The 18,316-nt window shown below is 52.6% G+C and overlaps 1 protein-coding gene across 1 annotated transcript in view; it reads right to left on the bottom strand.

Moving 5' to 3' along the window:
• Nucleotides 1–18,316, bottom strand: part of CDAN1 (codanin 1) — a 31,404-nt gene that overhangs the window by 12,311 nt on the left and 777 nt on the right. The window contains exons 2-17 of the mRNA XM_032974340.2: nt 16,428–17,464; nt 15,482–15,748; nt 14,549–15,000; nt 14,267–14,345; nt 13,734–13,854; nt 12,887–12,996; nt 12,284–12,373; nt 11,663–11,738; nt 11,069–11,271; nt 10,360–10,465; nt 9,474–9,617; nt 4,579–4,745; nt 3,025–3,103; nt 1,271–1,348; nt 1,023–1,077; nt 252–376 (exon numbers count right to left, since the gene is read on the bottom strand). Coding sequence (XP_032830231.1) covers nt 252–376; nt 1,023–1,077; nt 1,271–1,348; nt 3,025–3,103; nt 4,579–4,745; nt 9,474–9,617; nt 10,360–10,465; nt 11,069–11,271; nt 11,663–11,738; nt 12,284–12,373; nt 12,887–12,996; nt 13,734–13,854; nt 14,267–14,345; nt 14,549–15,000; nt 15,482–15,748; nt 16,428–17,464 — 3,189 coding nt within the window. The remainder of the gene's footprint in view (nt 1–251; nt 377–1,022; nt 1,078–1,270; nt 1,349–3,024; nt 3,104–4,578; nt 4,746–9,473; nt 9,618–10,359; nt 10,466–11,068; nt 11,272–11,662; nt 11,739–12,283; nt 12,374–12,886; nt 12,997–13,733; nt 13,855–14,266; nt 14,346–14,548; nt 15,001–15,481; nt 15,749–16,427; nt 17,465–18,316) is intronic.

Below are 18,316 nucleotides of genomic sequence, written 5' to 3'. Positions count from 1 at the left end.
AGGGTGGTTGGCCACTATAACGGGCTCCCGAATGCTGTTTTTTTGACACACCGCCCAGGTTAGTAGGGGAGGCCCCATACCCGGATCACATTTATTCGTCACCGATGCTGGCTGGGAGTGCGAAAAACGAACTCGGGCCGCCGGGTTCGTAGCGCGGCGCGAACCGCTGCACTGCCGCACCCGAGCGTTCGCGCACACACAGACACATACCAGCCCCTCGCCGAACACAGCCGTTAATGCTGCGCACGTACCTGCGTATGTCGCTGGGAAAGCCCGACCGACGGCTCCATGGCGGTGGGGTTAATCTTGCGGATGAACCCGCCATTCCTCCCGGTGCCTCCCCCGAGTGACGTGGCCAGAAGCCTGCGCAGTTCCCCTGCAGCAACGGGAGAAACCCTCGTTGCCATCATCGTTACCCAGCTACTCATCACCCAGCCACCCATCAGCCAGCCACTCATCACCCACATCACCCAGCCACTCATCACCCAGCCACTCATCACTCAGCCACCGATCACCCACATCACCCAGCCACCCATTACCCACATCACCCAGCCACTCATCAGCCAGCCACTCATCAGCCAGCCACTCATCAGCCAGCCACTCATCACCCAGCCACTCATCACCCAGCCACTCATCACCCAGCCACTCATCAGCCAGCCACCCATCACCCAGCCACACATCACCCAGCCACACATCACCCAGCCACACATCACCCAGCCACACATCACCCACATCATCCAGCCACTCATCACCCAGCCACCCATCACCCAGCCACACATCACCCACATCACCCAGCCACCCATCACCCAGCCACACATTAAACTCGTCACTCACCACCCAGCCACTCGTCACCCAGTTGGCATGTAACGATTCAATCCCTCCCCTTCCAGATTAGAGGAAATGTTACAACGTGATGTTTTATTATAGTTAAGTTTTTGATGTACAGACGACACATAGAGATTGTGAGAAAGGGGTGGTGGTGGCTGTTGCTGAAGCCTTGTGTTTGGCGGAAGAGACATTACCAATGTATGGGCAGCAAGTGAAGAGCAGCTGCTGGTCGACGAGTGGCAGCGTGTCCTGGGACAGACGAGAGGCAGACAGAGACGCATGCAACGTTGTAGACCCGGTGGAGACAACAGCGTTCTGATGGAAAAGCAGGTATACTAGGGTACCCCACACCCTGAATTTGCACGGTATATCAAGAAGTCACTGCATGATGTAACAGTTGCTAGCTTGTGGATGGTGGTAGACGCAGTGTCATGGTACCCACCAGGCCTCCTCCGCTTGGGTCTTCCAGCACGCTCTGCGGTAACTCGGCAAAGAAGACTTCTTCAGGAAACGACGGTACCTAGGTAGAGCAAATGCATATGAGGCAGAGCGACACTGGCGAGTGGGCCTGTGACATTCGAGTTGCCATGATTCGGAGTCGCGATCAAGCAACGATTTTCTCTATCTCTTTAAAACGATACGAGAATGGTAAGCGCCTCTAGTGGCTGCAGGGAGTCCAGTTAACTAATTACGTCTAAATTTCGATTTAAAGCTTTCGTGACTGCAAGGACTCATCTTCTTTGGTTCTTTCGGTAAAGTCACGTAGAATGAGAATAAAACAATAAATTGATAAAATAAAATAACACAATAATATTCTCACGACGTTTCGGCCACAACACAAGCGGCCTTCATCAGGTGAAGGGACGAGACTGTTTCCAGACTGTCTCCAGACAGTCTCGTCCCTTCACCTGATGAAGGCCGCTTGTGTTGTGGCCGAAATGTCGTGAGAATTTTATTGTGTTATTTTATTTTATCAATTTATTGTTTTATTCTCATTCTACGTGACTTTACCGAAAGAACCAAAGAAGATAATTACGTATAGTTTAACACGTAGGCTTTTGTGACAAATATCCATAATATAGGGTTTTTTTGGCTAAATGTTGTGGATTTGCTCTCCAACACACCGGTGTGCTCTACTAGTAATGAATTGGCCACGTTCTGTTTACGTGACAAACCTTACTGATTGGCTGTGTCGGGTGGTGGCGGGTTCAACGACACATTTATATTTACGCGATCTAACCCAAAAAAACGATATTATGGATAATTACGTACAACATATATTAATCACGTGTCCCAATTCTCACGCACACAATTCAAAGCGTGTATCGCGGGTGTGTAAAAATCTAATTTTAATTGAGGTGGGGCCCAGTGGCTCAGAGGTTGGCACGGCTGAGATCGGAGGTTCGAATCCTGGCGGCTGCCCGTGATTAAAGCAGGTTCTCAAGTACAGTGAGTTGATAGTCCCAGCTTGCTCACAAATGACTGGGTGCCGTGGTGGCGAGATGTTAACTACCTCGCCTGGTATGCAGGAGGTCGTGGGTTCGATCCCAACTCTGACACCGGTATATTTGGAGTTTGCATGTTCTCCCCGTGGTCGTGTAGACATTTTTCCAGGTCCTCCCGTTTTCCCTTCCACATTTGGAATCACCATGCGTTTTGAGTATTTGGGGCTGCTGCTATAAATCTCGACGTTGAGCTATCATTTGTGGCCAGGGAGCTTCTGAAAAAGAGGTACATAGCTCAGTGGGCCTTACCTGGTAAAATAAAAATAGTAATATATAGAGGTTTTACCCTTTCTGGCAATACAACAGTAGGTGTTAGGATGTTCAGACGCCAAATAGATACCTAGATCAGCTCACCCCGAGCTAAATATACTCTGATTCGTACGTTGCCTTGTTGATGTTTGCCTTTTGGCATTGTTCTCTGTTCTGACATTGGTGAGATGAGGCCATGGAGAAGGCTGTCTCTGGTGTAGGCCAATCAGTTTCAAAAACGATGCATGTTCACCACAAGTACATTGTGTGGTTAATGCAGACTTGATTCCTTGCAAAAAGGTATCTATTTTGTGTTTGAACATCTTAACACCTACTGTTGTATTGACAAAAAGGGTAAGACCTATTTTTATTTTTCATACTTTGATACTGTCAAATAAAAAGTCCCGTGATAAAAATAGTTAACGGTGTTTAGTCTTTGTACCTGGAACAACCATCCCAGCAGCAGTAGCAGCAACATGCGGTTAAGGCCGCAGGCCTCGCTGGGCTCCAGCACAAGACACCTGGAGGAGCAGTCAAGACAACAACACTAGTGAGTGTTGTTATCCCATTCGAGCGAGACAATTAATTACGTTGCAGACTTCTCACCCACAGGAAAGCCACAAATCTGGCTGTCGCCTGATGAAGCTAGTTGTAATTACTGGCGAAACGTCGTACTCAGATTGTAAATGTTGTGGCTTTGCTCTCCAGCACACCGGTGTGCTGTACTAGTGACGAATTTGCATGTTCTGTTTACGTGACAAACCTTACTAATTGGCTGTGTCGGGTGGTGGCGGGTTTAACGACACATTTATATATTTACACGATCTAACCGAAAACACCTGTATTGTGGAACGACTGTTAGATCGCCATCACAGTAAGCACGTACCGATGCTACTTGCTGTTTGTATTGCAACCTATGTAACCACAACTTTTACTAAGTTCTGTACTCTATAACATCTGAAACCGTCGCAGGGCGCCCATGAAATCATGGAGCGTAACAGCTTCTTGGGTCTTTCCTGCTGATATAAATAAAAGCTATCGATCATATCTATATATTTAAAACCGGACAAGGAAGAAAAGGCACGCTTGCGCATGGATTCTGTGACGCATTCTGACATGTGTTTGCCTTCAGATTAATTTAATTTTTAATTACCCATAATAACAGTCGTGCTGACACCTGGCACGCAGAAAACGGTGTACGTCCATCCCTGGGCCGCGATGAGACCACGGGGCAAAGCGGCTCTGCTGGGGAGCTTGCGCATCAGCCTTCCGCAGAGCCGGGAGGCCTAGTCAGGTGCTTTTTGCACAGGTTTTTGCCTTCCAGGTTTTGGAAAACCCTCCGACCGATTTTGGCCAGTTTCCCCATGGTAAGTCTTTAATAGTAAGGCAATATTACACCCACGTTTGGGTCATTTTGGGTCATCTTTACGTTATTGTGCCCCCCCCCCTTCTCCATTACAGACAGATGGACATACAGGCAGACAGACAAGACAGACAGAGCTAATGTGTAATCGCTTTCAACTTTAGTTGGGAAGCACTAACAAAGAGCCGTGAGATATCATGAAGTCACCCCCTATATGACGACTGTCCCCTACAACACGCTCACTCTGCTAAAAGAGTGTAGTAATAAAAATAAAGGCGGATTTACGGCGTGCACAGTCGAGTCGGCGCCATGAGGCAAGGCCCAATTGTCACCGAATGCTCTTCCGCAAAGATGCTCCCGCACCTCCGTTTAGCACGGCTGCCTACGTACGGAGCGAAAGAAGTTCAACGTACACACACGTGTACGTGCGTATTTATCCGAACGTCTCTTGAGCACCGATGTAGGCCGCTCATTGCGTATACCCGGAGGAAGATTACGTCACACGGGGCGGGCAGCAGAGAGGGAAAAGCACAGATCGGCGGGCACGTGTTTGCACCCCGATCAGCTTTTGCGCCAACGCTCGTGTCCCACGAGACCCGGAGCGGCGGCTGCGTGCCGGCGGCGGCGACGTGCCTGTAAATGTGCAGCAAGGAGCGAAAGACTCGCGCGTAGCACTCCATTCGCGCCGCCCCCCGGTCCGTCATGCCGAGGAACTCGATGATCCACGGCAGCGTCAGCACGAGCCGCCGGGCCCCGCGCGCTTCTCCCAACGCCGAGTCTACGTCCAGCACCTGGGCGCTCTGCGTACACGAGACAAAAACCCCCGTGTGATGCACGCAGGCTGTTGGGGCAAACGCCGCGAGCGAGCACCTATTTTCAGGCGTCTACGGCACATGAGGAGGTGGTGCGACCGGCAGCATGCCCGGCCGCCTTTGTCTCCCCACTGCTCCAGGTACTCAGTTAAGCTGAGTCGACCTAAGCCAGGGGACTGGTTCAGATGTTCGGCACTGGTATTGATGGTAGTGAGCGCACCAGGTCCTAATTTAGAGTGAATACTTAGGGGGAAGGCCTGTGAACTGTTCAAGATGGTCGCCACTAATCAGAGATGCAGGCCAAGATCAAATTTAGTAACGTCATTAGCGACTGCAGTGCACCGAGGAAGACCAAACATGGCGATTGTCTACACTGTACGTGCATATTAAAAATATGAACCCAGTCGACCCAATTGGATGAGCTGACAGGTGGGTGGGGAAACGCACGGCCGTCACACGACATCTCACAACGCAGAGTGGACTAAGCGAACGACCAAATAAAATTCACAGACGGACACAGAGACGGGACCAGGGGTTGGCAACCTGCGGCTCCGGAGCCACATACAGTGGCTCTTTGGCTGCCCCCCTTGCAGATCTTTGACTGCCCCCCTGTGGCTCTTTGTCTGCCCCCCTGTGGCTCTTTGACTGCCCCCTTGCAGATCTTTGACTGCCCCCCTGTGGCTCTTTGACTGCCCCCCTGTGGCTCTTTGACTGCCCCCCTGTGGCTCTTTGGCTGCCCCCCTGCGGCTCTTTGGCTGCCCCCCTTGCAGATCTTTGGCTACCCCCCTTGTGGCTCTTTGACTGCCCCCCTGTGGCACTTTGACTGTCCCCTTGTGAGCAACCATTAAAAAAAAAACTTTCAATCTTTAAACGTAATTATGGCAGGAAATGGGTCACTATCGAATGTTTTGGTGAAGACAAAATGTACAACAGTCAATCTACGTTGTTCAATAATAACTAAGGGGGACATAAACTAATTAGACTCGGTTTATTCCATCGCCTACGATGTTTATGTAAGTCAGAATGTGTGTTGTCGTCATCTGCTGTATACCCGCTGCTGTGTTAGTGTACAAGTCGCTCTCTCTGCGTGCGATGTTTATGTAAGTCAGAATGTGTGTTGTCGTCATCTGCTGTATACCCGCTGCTGTGTTTGTGTACAAGTCGCTCTCTCTGCGTGTGATGTTTATGTAAGTCAGAATGTGTGTTGTCGTCATCTGCTGTATACCCGCTGCTGTGTTTGTGTACAAGTCGCTCTCTCTGCGTGTGATGTTTATGTAAGTCAGAATGTGTGTTGTCGTCATCTGCTGTATACCCGCTGATGTGTTTGTGTACAAGTCGCTCTCTCTGCGTGTGATGTTTATGTAAGTCAGAATGTGTGTTGTCGTCATCTGCTGTATACCCGTTGCTGTGTTAGTGTACAAGTCGCTCTCTCTGCGTGCGATGTTTATGTAAGTCAGAATGTGTGTTGTCGTCATCTGCTGTATACCCGCTGCTGTGTTTGTGTACAAGTCGCTCTCTCTGCGTGCGATGTTTATGTAAGTCAGAATGTGTGTTGTCGTCATCTGCTGTATACCCGCTGCTGTGTTTGTGTACAAGTCGCTCTCTCTGCGTGTGATGTTTATGTAAGTCAGAATGTGTGTTGTCGTCATCTGCTGTATACCCGCTGATGTGTTTGTGTACAAGTCGCTCTCTCTGCGTGTGATGTTTATGTAAGTCAGAATGTGTGTTGTCGTCATCTGCTGTATACCCGTTGCTGTGTTTGTGTACAAGTCGCTCTCTCTGCGTGCGATGTTTATGTAAGTCAGAATGTGTGTTGTCGTCATCTGCTGTATACCCGCTGCTGTGTTTGTGTACAAGTCGCTCTCTCTGCGTGTGATGTTTATGTAAGTCAGAATGTGTGTTGTCGTCATCTGCTGTATACCCGCTGATGTGTTTGTGTACAAGTCGCTCTCTCTGCGTGCGATGTTTATGTAAGTCAGAATGTGTGTTGTCGTCATCTGCTGTATACCCGCTGATGTGTTTGTGTACAAGTCGCTCTCTCTGCGTGTGATGTTTATGTAAGTCAGAATGTGTGTTGTCGTCATCTGCTGTATACCCGTTGCTGTGTTAGTGTACAAGTCGCTCTCTCTGCGTGCGATGTTTATGTAAGTCAGAATGTGTGTTGTCGTCATCTGCTGTATACCCGCTGCTGTGTTTGTGTACAAGTCGCTCTCTCTGCGTGCGATGTTTATGTAAGTCAGAATGTGTGTTGTCGTCATCTGCTGTATACCCGCTGCTGTGTTTGTGTACAAGTCGCTCTCTCTGCGTGTGATGTTTATGTAAGTCAGAATGTGTGTTGTCGTCATCTGCTGTATACCCGCTGATGTGTTTGTGTACAAGTCGCTCTCTCTGCGTGCGATGTTTATGTAAGTCAGAATGTGTGTTGTCGTCATCTGCTGTATACCCGTTGCTGTGTTAGTGTACAAGTCGCTCTCTCTGCGTGCGATGTTTATGTAAGTCAGAATGTGTGTTGTCGTCATCTGCTGTATACCCGCTGCTGTGTTTGTGTACAAGTCGCTCTCTCTGCGTGCGATGTTTATGTAAGTCAGAATGTGTGTTGTCGTCATCTGCTGTATACCCGCTGCTGTGTTTGTGTACAAGTCGCTCTCTCTGCGTGTGATGTTTATGTAAGTCAGAATGTGTGTTGTCGTCATCTGCTGTATACCCGCTGATGTGTTTGTGTACAAGTCGCTCTCTCTGCGTGTGATGTTTATGTAAGTCAGAATGTGTGTTGTCGTCATCTGCTGTATACCCGTTGCTGTGTTTGTGTACAAGTCGCTCTCTCTGCGTGCGATGTTTATGTAAGTCAGAATGTGTGTTGTCGTCATCTGCTGTATACCCGCTGCTGTGTTTGTGTACAAGTCGCTCTCTCTGCGTGTGATGTTTATGTAAGTCAGAATGTGTGTTGTCGTCATCTGCTGTATACCCGCTGATGTGTTTGTGTACAAGTCGCTCTCTCTGCGTGCGATGTTTATGTAAGTCAGAATGTGTGTTGTCGTCATCTGCTGTATACCCGCTGATGTGTTTGTGTACAAGTCGCTCTCTCTGCGTGTGATGTTTATGTAAGTCAGAATGTGTGTTGTCGTCATCTGCTGTATACCCGTTGCTGTGTTAGTGTACAAGTCGCTCTCTCTGCGTGCGATGTTTATGTAAGTCAGAATGTGTGTTGTCGTCATCTGCTGTATACCCGCTGCTGTGTTTGTGTACAAGTCGCTCTCTCTGCGTGTGATGTTTATGTAAGTCAGAATGTGTGTTGTCGTCATCTGCTGTATACCCGTTGCTGTGTTAGTGTACAAGTCGCTCTCTCTGCGTGCGATGTTTATGTAAGTCAGAATGTGTGTTGTCGTCATCTGCTGTATACCCGCTGCTGTGTTTGTGTACAAGTCGCTCTCTCTGCGTGCGATGTTTATGTAAGTCAGAATGTGTGTTGTTGTCATCTGCTGTATACCCGCTGCTGTGTTTGTGTACAAGTCGCTCTCTCTGCGTGCGATGTTTATGTAAGTCAGAATGTGTGTTGTCGTCATCTGCTGTATACCCGCTGCTGTGTTTGTGTACAAGTCGCTCTCTCTGCGTGTGATGTTTATGTAAGTCAGAATGTGTGTTGTCGTCATCTGCTGTATACCCGCTGATGTGTTTGTGTACAAGTCGCTCTCTCTGCGTGTGATGTTTATGTAAGTCAGAATGTGTGTTGTCGTCATCTGCTGTATACCCGTTGCTGTGTTAGTGTACAAGTCGCTCTCTCTGCGTGCGATGTTTATGTAAGTCAGAATGTGTGTTGTCGTCATCTGCTGTATACCCGCTGCTGTGTTTGTGTACAAGTCGCTCTCTCTGCGTGCGATGTTTATGTAAGTCAGAATGTGTGTTGTCGTCATCTGCTGTATACCCGCTGCTGTGTTTGTGTACAAGTCGCTCTCTCTGCGTGCGATGTTTATGTAAGTCAGAATGTGTGTTGTCGTCATCTGCTGTATACCCGCTGCTGTGTTTGTGTACAAGTCGCTCTCTCTGCGTGCGATGTTTATGTAAGTCAGAATGTGTGTTGTCGTCATCTGCTGTATACCCGCTGCTGTGTTTGTGTACAAGTCGCTCTCTCTGCGTGCGATGTTTATGTAAGTCAGAATGTGTGTTGTCGTCATCTGCTGTATACCCGCTGCTGTGTTTGTGTACAAGTCGCTCTCTCTGCGTGCGATGTTTATGTAAGTCAGAATGTGTGTTGTCGTCATCTGCTGTATACCCGCTGCTGTGTTTGTGTACAAGTCGCTCTCTCTGCGTGCGATGTTTATGTAAGTCAGAATGTGTGTTGTCGTCATCTGCTGTATACCCGCTGCTGTGTTTGTGTACAAGTCGCTCTCTCTGCGTGCGATGTTTATGTAAGTCAGAATGTGTGTTGTCGTCATCTGCTGTATACCCGCTGCTGTGTTTGTGTACAAGTCGCTCTCTCTGCGTGCGATGTTTATGTAAGTCAGAATGTGTGTTGTCGTCATCTGCTGTATACCCGCTGCTGTGTTTGTGTACAAGTCGCTCTCTCTGCGTGCGATGCTGCGGCTCTCCAATTATTTTGGTCAAAGACAAAAAAAAAAAGTGGCTCCACTTCGAAAGGCTGCCGACCCCTGAACCAGACTGAGACCCCCGACCAAGATACCGTGAACGTCTAAACGAACGCGGGCCGTCCGCCCACACCTGCACGCGCAGATCCAGCGCGGGCTCCTGGGGTTGCGTGGGCATCGCGTCGTGCGTCCGGTACGGCAGGAACGCGATGAGGCCCAGGAACTTGGCGAGCAGTCGCGCAGTGAGCAGCACCGACTTGAAGTGCTCCCTCCACTCCTGCGCAACGCCGGTTGGGTTTCACTCGCCGCGCACGCATCCATACTCTTCGTTCGATCGCAAACGCGTTTACAGCCTTGTCGTTTAAAAAGAAAACCGGCTCCGTTGCTTAGCACAGGGGTCGGCAACCTGCGCGCTCCTCTTTAACGACTGCTTCGTGATGTTATTCCCCGCAGTGCATTGCCGCTCTTGAAACATTGAGTTTAATTTTTTTACCAAATTCTAAAGAAATGGCGCTTCTTGTTATTTTGGTTGCCGACCACTGGCTTAGCGGTAGAGTGAGCGGCCGGCAATCTGAAGGTCGCGAGTTTAAAATCCTGGTTGGGCCTTGACTCGACCCATCAACCCTCCGGGGTCGATAAATTAAATACCACTATGGGGAAATCAACAGTGGTTTTTTTATGGAGAGACCTGCTACAGCAATGTGCAATTTCTACCACTGCTTCAGAGCTGTAAACAGGAACCACCAAACCAGACAGACCACATCGAAGCAAATAGCCAATTCTTGAATACAATAAACAATTACCCCAACTAGCGAACAATTGCGAAATTCAACTGCCCTTTGATCGGCTTTAGGATCACCCTCCGTGGGAGGGAAGCTATTTGATTCACCGACGCTGCAGACCGCATGTTTGTACGCGTTTAGCACGAGCGTTCGGGGCACGTCATCAGTGGTGAAGTTGTACACACTGACGCACACACGGACATACACATGTAAATCGATAGCATCCGGGGGAAGCACCTGTTCACAGGTGTCCCAGTCCCCATCAGGACCGAGGATGCACTCTCCATTCAGCTCCATGATCTGATGCCTCAAGCCATCCATCAGGTGCTGGCACAGCGCAAAACTGTCAACACAGAAGCTTAACGTCGTCATCAGCATCATCGGCAAACAGCGGCTCAGGCAATTAACATCGAAACGTCTAGGCGAGCTGAGCAATGGATTCAAAGCATGGAAGAGCCAACTGATTACCTAATCTCAACTGCTTTAAACAAGGCACTAACGAGCACGGTGATATTTGTTTATCCAACGAAGTCTCGCCGAGTCTCAAAGCTCTTTCAGGAGGCTCCTGCTTTGGAAAGTTAGGCTACTTCCTTATAAATCAGCATTTTGCAATTGGGAGGGGAAAAATAGAAAAAGTACCCGGAGAAGGCTCATCGCACACGGCTGGCACTCGACGGAACACGAGTGGCACACCGAGTTGACAAATCCACTTGGCCGCACCCGCCATTCACTGGCCACGCCGCGGCCCTGGGGGACAGTCGAGCGAGCGACGCCGAGGCCGTCGCGCGGTCCAAGAGGAACTCTTACTGGAGCTAACGACTTCGGCGGTTATCGCTGCGTTGTACTTCCTGTGCCGTCCCATCGCCGGACGGACGGACAGACTTTTGGTCACGTGTACAATTCGGGGAAAGACACTGGGCAGGCCAACGCCGCGTCGCTCCCTCACCTGTCGGCCACCAGGATGAAGTCTCGGAAAAACGCTTGGTACGCCGGGAACGCGGGCGGCGGGCAGGGTCCGCCCTGGGCCTGCGGGGCGGTGAGGCGCTGCTGCAGGCGCTGCAGCTTGCTGGGGTCGTTGCCTCCGAGCGCGCTGAGTAGCGGGGAGGCCACGTTCCTGCTGGGCACCCTCTCGTAGGGGTCCTTGCACATCTACACTCGGGAGGTGGGGGGGCGGGGCAGGTGTGGTTAAAAAAAAATCTTGAACTAAATCGCGACCCCCCCCCACCCATGCCCCCCCCCTCCCCCCCTAAATCAACCATAACAATTTGGAAGAACAACATTAAATGAAAAAGTACCGTACGTTCACAATCAATCTGCGGTGAGGTGCAGTGAGGTGATTATGTGCTCAGGTGTGGTGAGCTACGGTGAAGTGGAGCAAGGTGTGGTCAGCTGTGGAAAGGAGTGGTGAGCTGTCACGAGCTGTGGCTGGGTGCGGTGAGGTGTGGTGAGGAGTGGTGCGCTGTGGTGAGGAGCGGTGAGCTGTGGCCAGGCGAGGTGAGCTGTGGTGAGAAGCGGTGAGCTGTGGTGAGGAGTCACTCACTCGAATGAGCTGAGCTTGAAAGAGCCGAGCGAAATGACTGTGGTTGTGCTCCGATGACAGCTGCACCATCATTTCCCTTCGCACGTTCCACATACATCAGAACGCGATTGTCAAGACTCATTCGTGTCTCCCCGCATATCACAGGGACTGAGGAGGGACCCCAAGAACGTCGGAATTTTCTTGGGAAATCAATTAAATTGACACTCCCGAAGCTCATTAGATGAACAGCGTACAAAGCAATGCCCGGATGTGTTAACTACATCTTGGCACTGCGTAGTAACGTCACGCGCCAGCCAGTCCCAGTCGAGTAGTCTTCTCCACAGTGAATACCTACGAGATCCCTTGAAGTGACCCTAATCCACACAGGAGAGGGAAGCACTTTCCCACACAGGGCTCGGTCACTTCCCGTCACGGCGAGAGGGCCCTCACATTGACACAAGCGACTGAGCGTGCTGCAGTTAGAAACACAACGTGTTGCCAAGTTCAAAATATTCACCTCTGGCGCCCGATTGAGTGCGGGCCAAGTGACGTCTAAATGTCGTTTCCATGACGTTTCGACGCGGTCGGCCTCAAGTGGCCGCGGGCCGTGCGAAATGCGGCCACGCGGAGTATGTGCCGCACCTGATTTTGTTGCCCAGGACTCTTTCGAACTCCCAGCCCGGCGAGTCGCGGCCATCCTCCCACTCGCGGATCAGCGCGTAGAAGACGTCCCTTCGGGTTACGAAAGTAACGAAAAACGCATAGAACAGGATCACGTCACACGGTGGCGTTACACGCGTCTTGATGGAAAGTGGAGCTAGCGAACCGCCCCGGTTTGGCCAAGACAGGTGAGAGTGTTTTAGAAAGACCGTCCCCTGGTGTCGTGTATCTCTTTTGTGAAAATATAACAGAAAAAATTCTGCACGGAATTTCTGGATTCGTGATCGGCTCGCGACGAGGATGAAGGCCCGGGCCGTCCGAGGAGTGGGCAGGGTCCGTCAGAATAGGCGGGACGAAAACGAGGCCACCCAGCAAACCGGAGGAATGGGGGAAACCCCATGCAGAACACTGGCAGGAAATACCAACTGCACACAGTCTGGAGTCGAACCCAGGGCCTTCTTACTGTGAGGCAAGAGTACGGCGCAGCCCCGCCGCTCATGCCTCCCAGAGGAGGACGAGTCGGGGCAGGGGAGGAAGAGGTGCGTGAGCAATGAGAGGGAAGATATGTCGGTCATTGAGCCGCACCTCTGCTTTTTAAAGTTTTGGAAGGAGCGATTGCTGGGGAAGTTTGCTCGGTTGTCCGTCTTGGGTTGGAAGGGAACCGAGAGAATGGTGGAGGTGGGAGTGGTGATGACCTGTAGAAAGAAAGCAAAACACAACGTTAAAAACTGAACACTTTGTGGAGGTGGCCCAGGCGGTTCATAATGGCTGTGTCAGAGCAATGGCCCAGCACCGCTGAGATCCAGCGTTCAAATCTGAGTTTCTGCCACCCACGGATAAACTGGGTTCTCAAAAGAAGTAAGATGGGAGGGGTCTTCCTGGTCACCAATGACTGCACAAAAACACGTGATGTTTACTTTTCACGGCAAACTGCAGCTCTGACAACTGAAAGTTATCACCAGGAGATGAACACCTCTACGGCAAGTAAAAAACTTGCACCACAAACACCACCGCCCAGTGTGCATAAAGGGCTATTTAATGGACGTTAGTTCTGTGATGTCAATGTGTCGAAAAGAGTTTAAAATTTCGGTTTGCCATGCTACGAGCTCTCTTTGCAGGATGTATGCAAGGTGTTCCCCCTATTGTTGATAAAGCAAAAAGGCCGAATGGAGTGCTTCAGAATTCGTTCTGTAACGGCATCTTCCACAGCCGCTTTCAAACGCACGGTCGATGCAGCGCTCCCAACGAGATGCCATCGGGACAATAATTTCACCGCAAGTATCTATGAATGGATCACTTTGTAATATAATTTGGTCAAGGAAAAAAATTAACTGAATACGCTGTACGCGGGCTGTGCGCGCGCAGGCTGTTTGCGCCCGGGGGGGGGGGGGGGGGTGTGGACGCTGTTGCTGGTTTGGCTGCGTTGCCTCACCCGGGCTGTGCTGACGCCGTAGGCTGCTTGCAGCTGCTCCAGCAAGGAGGGGGAGAAGGTGGCCACGCGCTCGTGCTCCAGAAGCGAGCGCAGCGTGCCCCGGTCCAGGCACCCCAGCAGCCTGGGCACAATGCACAACCCACAACCACACGCGGTGGCAACTCTTAGCGCGAGACGCGGCCCAAGCATGAACAAAATGAATAAAAACGATTAATTTCGCACTGATTACGTAATTGCTTTACAACATTGCGTTTGTTCCTGGGGGGGGTATTTGAATTCTCGATGTTGACGGTAATGCCAGCGCCAGGCGCACAAGGAAGCAGCACGGCCGTAGGACTGAGTGGCTCTGCTGGGAAGGGCGTGTCCCTTTCGGCAGGGTCCCGGCTCCGGGCGGCACGTTTGAATGACTTGGTACCTCAACGCACGTTTGCAAATGTTGATAACACCGACATATGCTGGACCGGAAAATTGAAATGCATCATTGACGCTTGAAATGTGCGCTGACTGCGGAATGCCTAAATCCATCGACTCACCCCATGAGCTTTTCCAAGACCTTGACAGCGAAGTAGACGCAATTATGAACGCTTTGGAAGTAGGCTGCTTTGAGAGGTTCTGAAATAGAGAAAGCGCGCACGTTTAAAATTCTGTGCACTGCAATTTTAGGAAGGGTATGTGATATGTCGCATTGAAGGGAAAAACAGGAGATCTCAATCAGTTCATCATCTCTCCGTATGACATGGATAAGACAACCGAGAAGGACATTGCAAAGTAGATTATTTTAAAAACATTAAAACAAGAGTCAAAGCGAATCTGACCATCACTGCCGCCACTTGGCTCTGGACGGTCGTTGTCGACGACGACAGGGGCCTCTTCTTTGGCGACGTCCGCCGATCCGCACGGCACTGTGAACAGTTGCAAGGTGAAGTAGACCTCCAGCAGCAGGTTCGGCACCAGATTACGACGCAGGCACACGGAGTAGAGCTCGGCAAAGACGTCCAACTGATGCCGGTGCGACACCCGGTCGGGCCGTGGGGTCCCCGGCGACTCGTCTGCCACGGTTTGGCTGGCCGGGCCCGCTGGCGAATCGAGCAGCAGCTGTGTGGCGATCGCTGGCGACGTCGCGGGGGGGGTCGTGGGAGACGTCACGTCTGGCGTGGCCACCTCTGGGCCGCCCCGATGGACCGCGTGAAACACCGGGGTCGTGCAGCAAGCGGAGGAGTCGTTCGCCGGCTCGCTCGTGGTGGAGTCTGGGCTCACTTGCTTGCCCCTGTGGTAAAGGCAGGGAGCCAAAGTCAAGGAGGAGTGAGAATCAGGAATTTAGGAGGCAGAAAGTGGCCGGGTGGTTGAAAGGTCAGCGTGTTGTGCTTAATTATTGAGCACTGTCCTTTGGACCTGAATGTTCATTCGTATGTCCCTCCCAGGCAATCAGCAAAACATTTATCTTATATTGAGCCCTGTCTCTCCACCGTTGTCTTCCCTTCTCTGTGCTTTATATCCCAGTTCACCTAGATGTCTCGCTTTGTCGGTTTCTCTCTTCCTATTTCCCCTCTTGTACCTCTCCCTCCACTGTATCTCATCCCTCCCCCATCTCTCTTCCTGTTCCTCTCTCTCCCCTCTCACCACGTTTATAAGTCATCAACAATCCATTATAAAACTATATCATCAGGAGTTCATGCATAAGTGCATTCAACCTTCATTGGAAAGCGTGAAAAATTAAAAAGCCCCAGAGAAAACATTGTTTCGCTCACCGACTCTGTCTCGGCATCGCGCTGTGCGGGTGGTGGCTTTGGGTGCTACTGCCAGACTGGGCGTGCCGGCCCGCCAGCTGGCTCTGCGAGGTCGGGCTGCACCACGGCATCGTGTGGCGGTCGCGCGGCGAGGCCGGTACCGCACCCCACCTAGGCGGCGGCGGCGGCGGCTGGCTGAGCGGCGTGGAGGTGAAGCACTCATTGGGCTGCGAGCGGTGGTGCGCCACGCTCACTGGCGTCGGCTTTATACGACGCGAGGGCCGCGAGCTGCTCGTCACGGACGCAACAACGATGACGACAAACGATCGGTTAAATTTACAAGGAATTAAAAAGCATGTGTACGCAGGGATTCTGCTAATGCTTTCCAACGTGCTGTTCGTCCCTGGGGAGTATTTAATTGGCGATAATAATGATCTCTGCAATGAGTTGATACCACATGAGGTGTGACGTCGGGAGATGTCACGCATCATGACATTATCAGGGGGAAGGGGAGGCGTCTGAATGAGTGTGAAATCATTGGCTTTACACGGTGTATTTCCCTTAAAACTTCACGCACAATTCCAATTATTGTGCTATCGGCAGCATGTCAGTGCAACACTGTGACAACTGCATGCGGAAGGAGACATCACAGAACTTATCACTTTAACATCCTTCCATCCACGCATTAGGGGCACAATTTCCAACAGTCTCTGCTAGAGACAGAAATGTCCATTACAGGGCAAGGTGATTTTGTAATTGTTGGAATTAAGTTAAATTTGTTTTCATTGCAATGTTTTTTTTGCGCACGCAGTAAAGGATGACAGGCTCGAGGTGTGTTTGAGTACATCGATAAATCGCGGACAGCCAAAACCGAGAATAGAAGCCTGGATTTTAACAGTGCCAGCTCAGCCCTCCGACGCCTGGGCCATCCAGCCAGCTTGCGACAGACCTACTACTACCGACGTACTTGCCAGAGCTTGCGGTGCCGCCCATGGACGGGAACTCCTCCAGGCTGCACAGGTTCGGAGGCACCATCACGTCTCCATCGGCGACGCAACCGCTAGCGTCTGGGCTCCTCACAGCAGATGCACAATTCACCTCTCCACCACCGGAGGACTGCCCGCCACCCACCGCCCTCCGTGATGAGGGCTCCAAGCTCGTGCCACCTTGTCTATGTTTACTATTTTTCCGGCCATGCGGAGGATGCTGCTGCTGCGCCTGGTCCGGGTGCCTGCTCATTCTCGGACCTCTCTCTCCATCTCCCGACAGAGAGGCGTCCGCTCTTTGGCACGGGGACGACCGAAAGCATCTTCCCAGCGCCCCTGCCGCTCCTGCCGCCGACCCATTCTCTCTGGCTTTCCCGCAGGCGGGGCTGCTCTGCTTGACCCTGTGTGCGGCGTGTCTGTCCGACCCGTGGACTATGAAGTCGGAGAGGGAGGCCTTCTGCGCGGAGCGCGGTGTGCGCTCGCCCGCCGGGTCGGCGGGACCGGCGCAGAGCGGCGGGCCGTCCGCCCTCTTCCTCGGCGCGATGTCTCCGCCGCGGCCCCCCCTTTCGAGCGGCGGGCTTCCCGGCCGGCGCGCGACGTCGTCCTCGGAGCCGCGGGCGGGCGTCGCCGGGCGGCCGCCGCCGAAGGGGGATTTTTCCGCGAGCAGTTCGAACGCGCCGTTGAGCGACTGTCGGGCTCCCCGCTGCGGGTGCTCCAGGGTCGACGGCGGGGCGAGGGATCCCGCGGTCGACCCCGGCGTGGCTTGGCACGGCGCGCGACTCTGCGCCGCCTTCCGCAGGCCCCGCGGCCCGAGAGAGCCGCTGTCCGACGGGGTGCGCTGGCCTGGCCAAAGCGCCGGCGCGCTCGGCGTCTTGCGAGGCGAAGGTTGGCTCCAGCCGACGGCGTCGCTCGCTTGCTCCCGCAGGAAGTTCAGCAGGAAGGGGATGAATTCTCGCCAGGCGGCTTCTCCGAGGGCCTCCAATGCAGGCAGCGCGGACGAGGAATCGTGACCGCATTCCTGCCCCACCGAACACCGACCGCAGCCGGCACAGCGATGCTTATAGTACGTAGCGTGATTCATTAAAAAAAATGTTTTACTGCAATTAATTACATTTTTATTTGGAAAATCGATAGGATGGCTAAAAGTATATACGTCCCATAGAGTTTGTCGTCTCAGCCGAGTCATCTATGAATATACAAAAAAATATGCTGCGGAGCACAATATCGCGGTGGTGAGATGAAGACATTTACATGTGGACCTCTCTCAGGAAACAGTGCACCACCAACCTTGTGTCAAGATAACAGAACTTTGAGGTCTCTTCATATACCTCATACACACTCTGACAAATGTGCAATTGGGAAGACTCTCGGGGTTTAGAGGTCAGCAGGGGGAGGGGAAGTCAGCAGGGCGGGGTCAGTGGGGAGAGGGGGGTCAGCGGGGGGAGGGGGGGTCAGCGGGGGGAGGGGAGGTCAGCGGGGGGAGGGGGGGTCAGCGGGGGGAGGGGAGGTCAGCGGGGGGAGGGGGGTCAGCGGGGGGAGAGGGGAGGTCAGCGGGGGGAGGGGAGGTCAGCGGGGGGAGGGGGGGTCAGCGGGGGGAGGGGGGGTCAGCGGGGGGAGGGGGGGTCAGCGGGGGGAGGGGAGGTCAGCGGGGGGAGGGGGGGTCAGCGGGGGGAGAGGGGAGGTCAGCGGGGGGAGGGGGGTCAGCGGGGGGAGAGGGGAGGTAAGCGGGGGGAGGTCAGCGGGGGGGTCAGCGGGAGGAGAGGGGGGGTCAGCGGGGGGAGGGGAGGTCAGCGGGGGGAGGGGGGGTCAGCGGGGGGAGGGGAGGTCAGCGGGGGGAGGGGGGGTCAGCGGGGGGAGAGGGGAGGTCAGC

The sequence above is a fragment of the Petromyzon marinus genome, chromosome 53 (assembly GCF_048934315.1).
Source record: "Petromyzon marinus isolate PM22_M1 ecotype Great Lakes invasive population chromosome 53, UKy_Petmar_22M1.pri1.0, whole genome shotgun sequence".
NCBI lineage: Eukaryota > Metazoa > Chordata > Hyperoartia > Petromyzontiformes > Petromyzontidae > Petromyzon > Petromyzon marinus.
The sequence above is the reverse complement of the archived record's forward strand: the minus strand, read 5'-3'. Positions and strand labels throughout refer to the sequence as shown.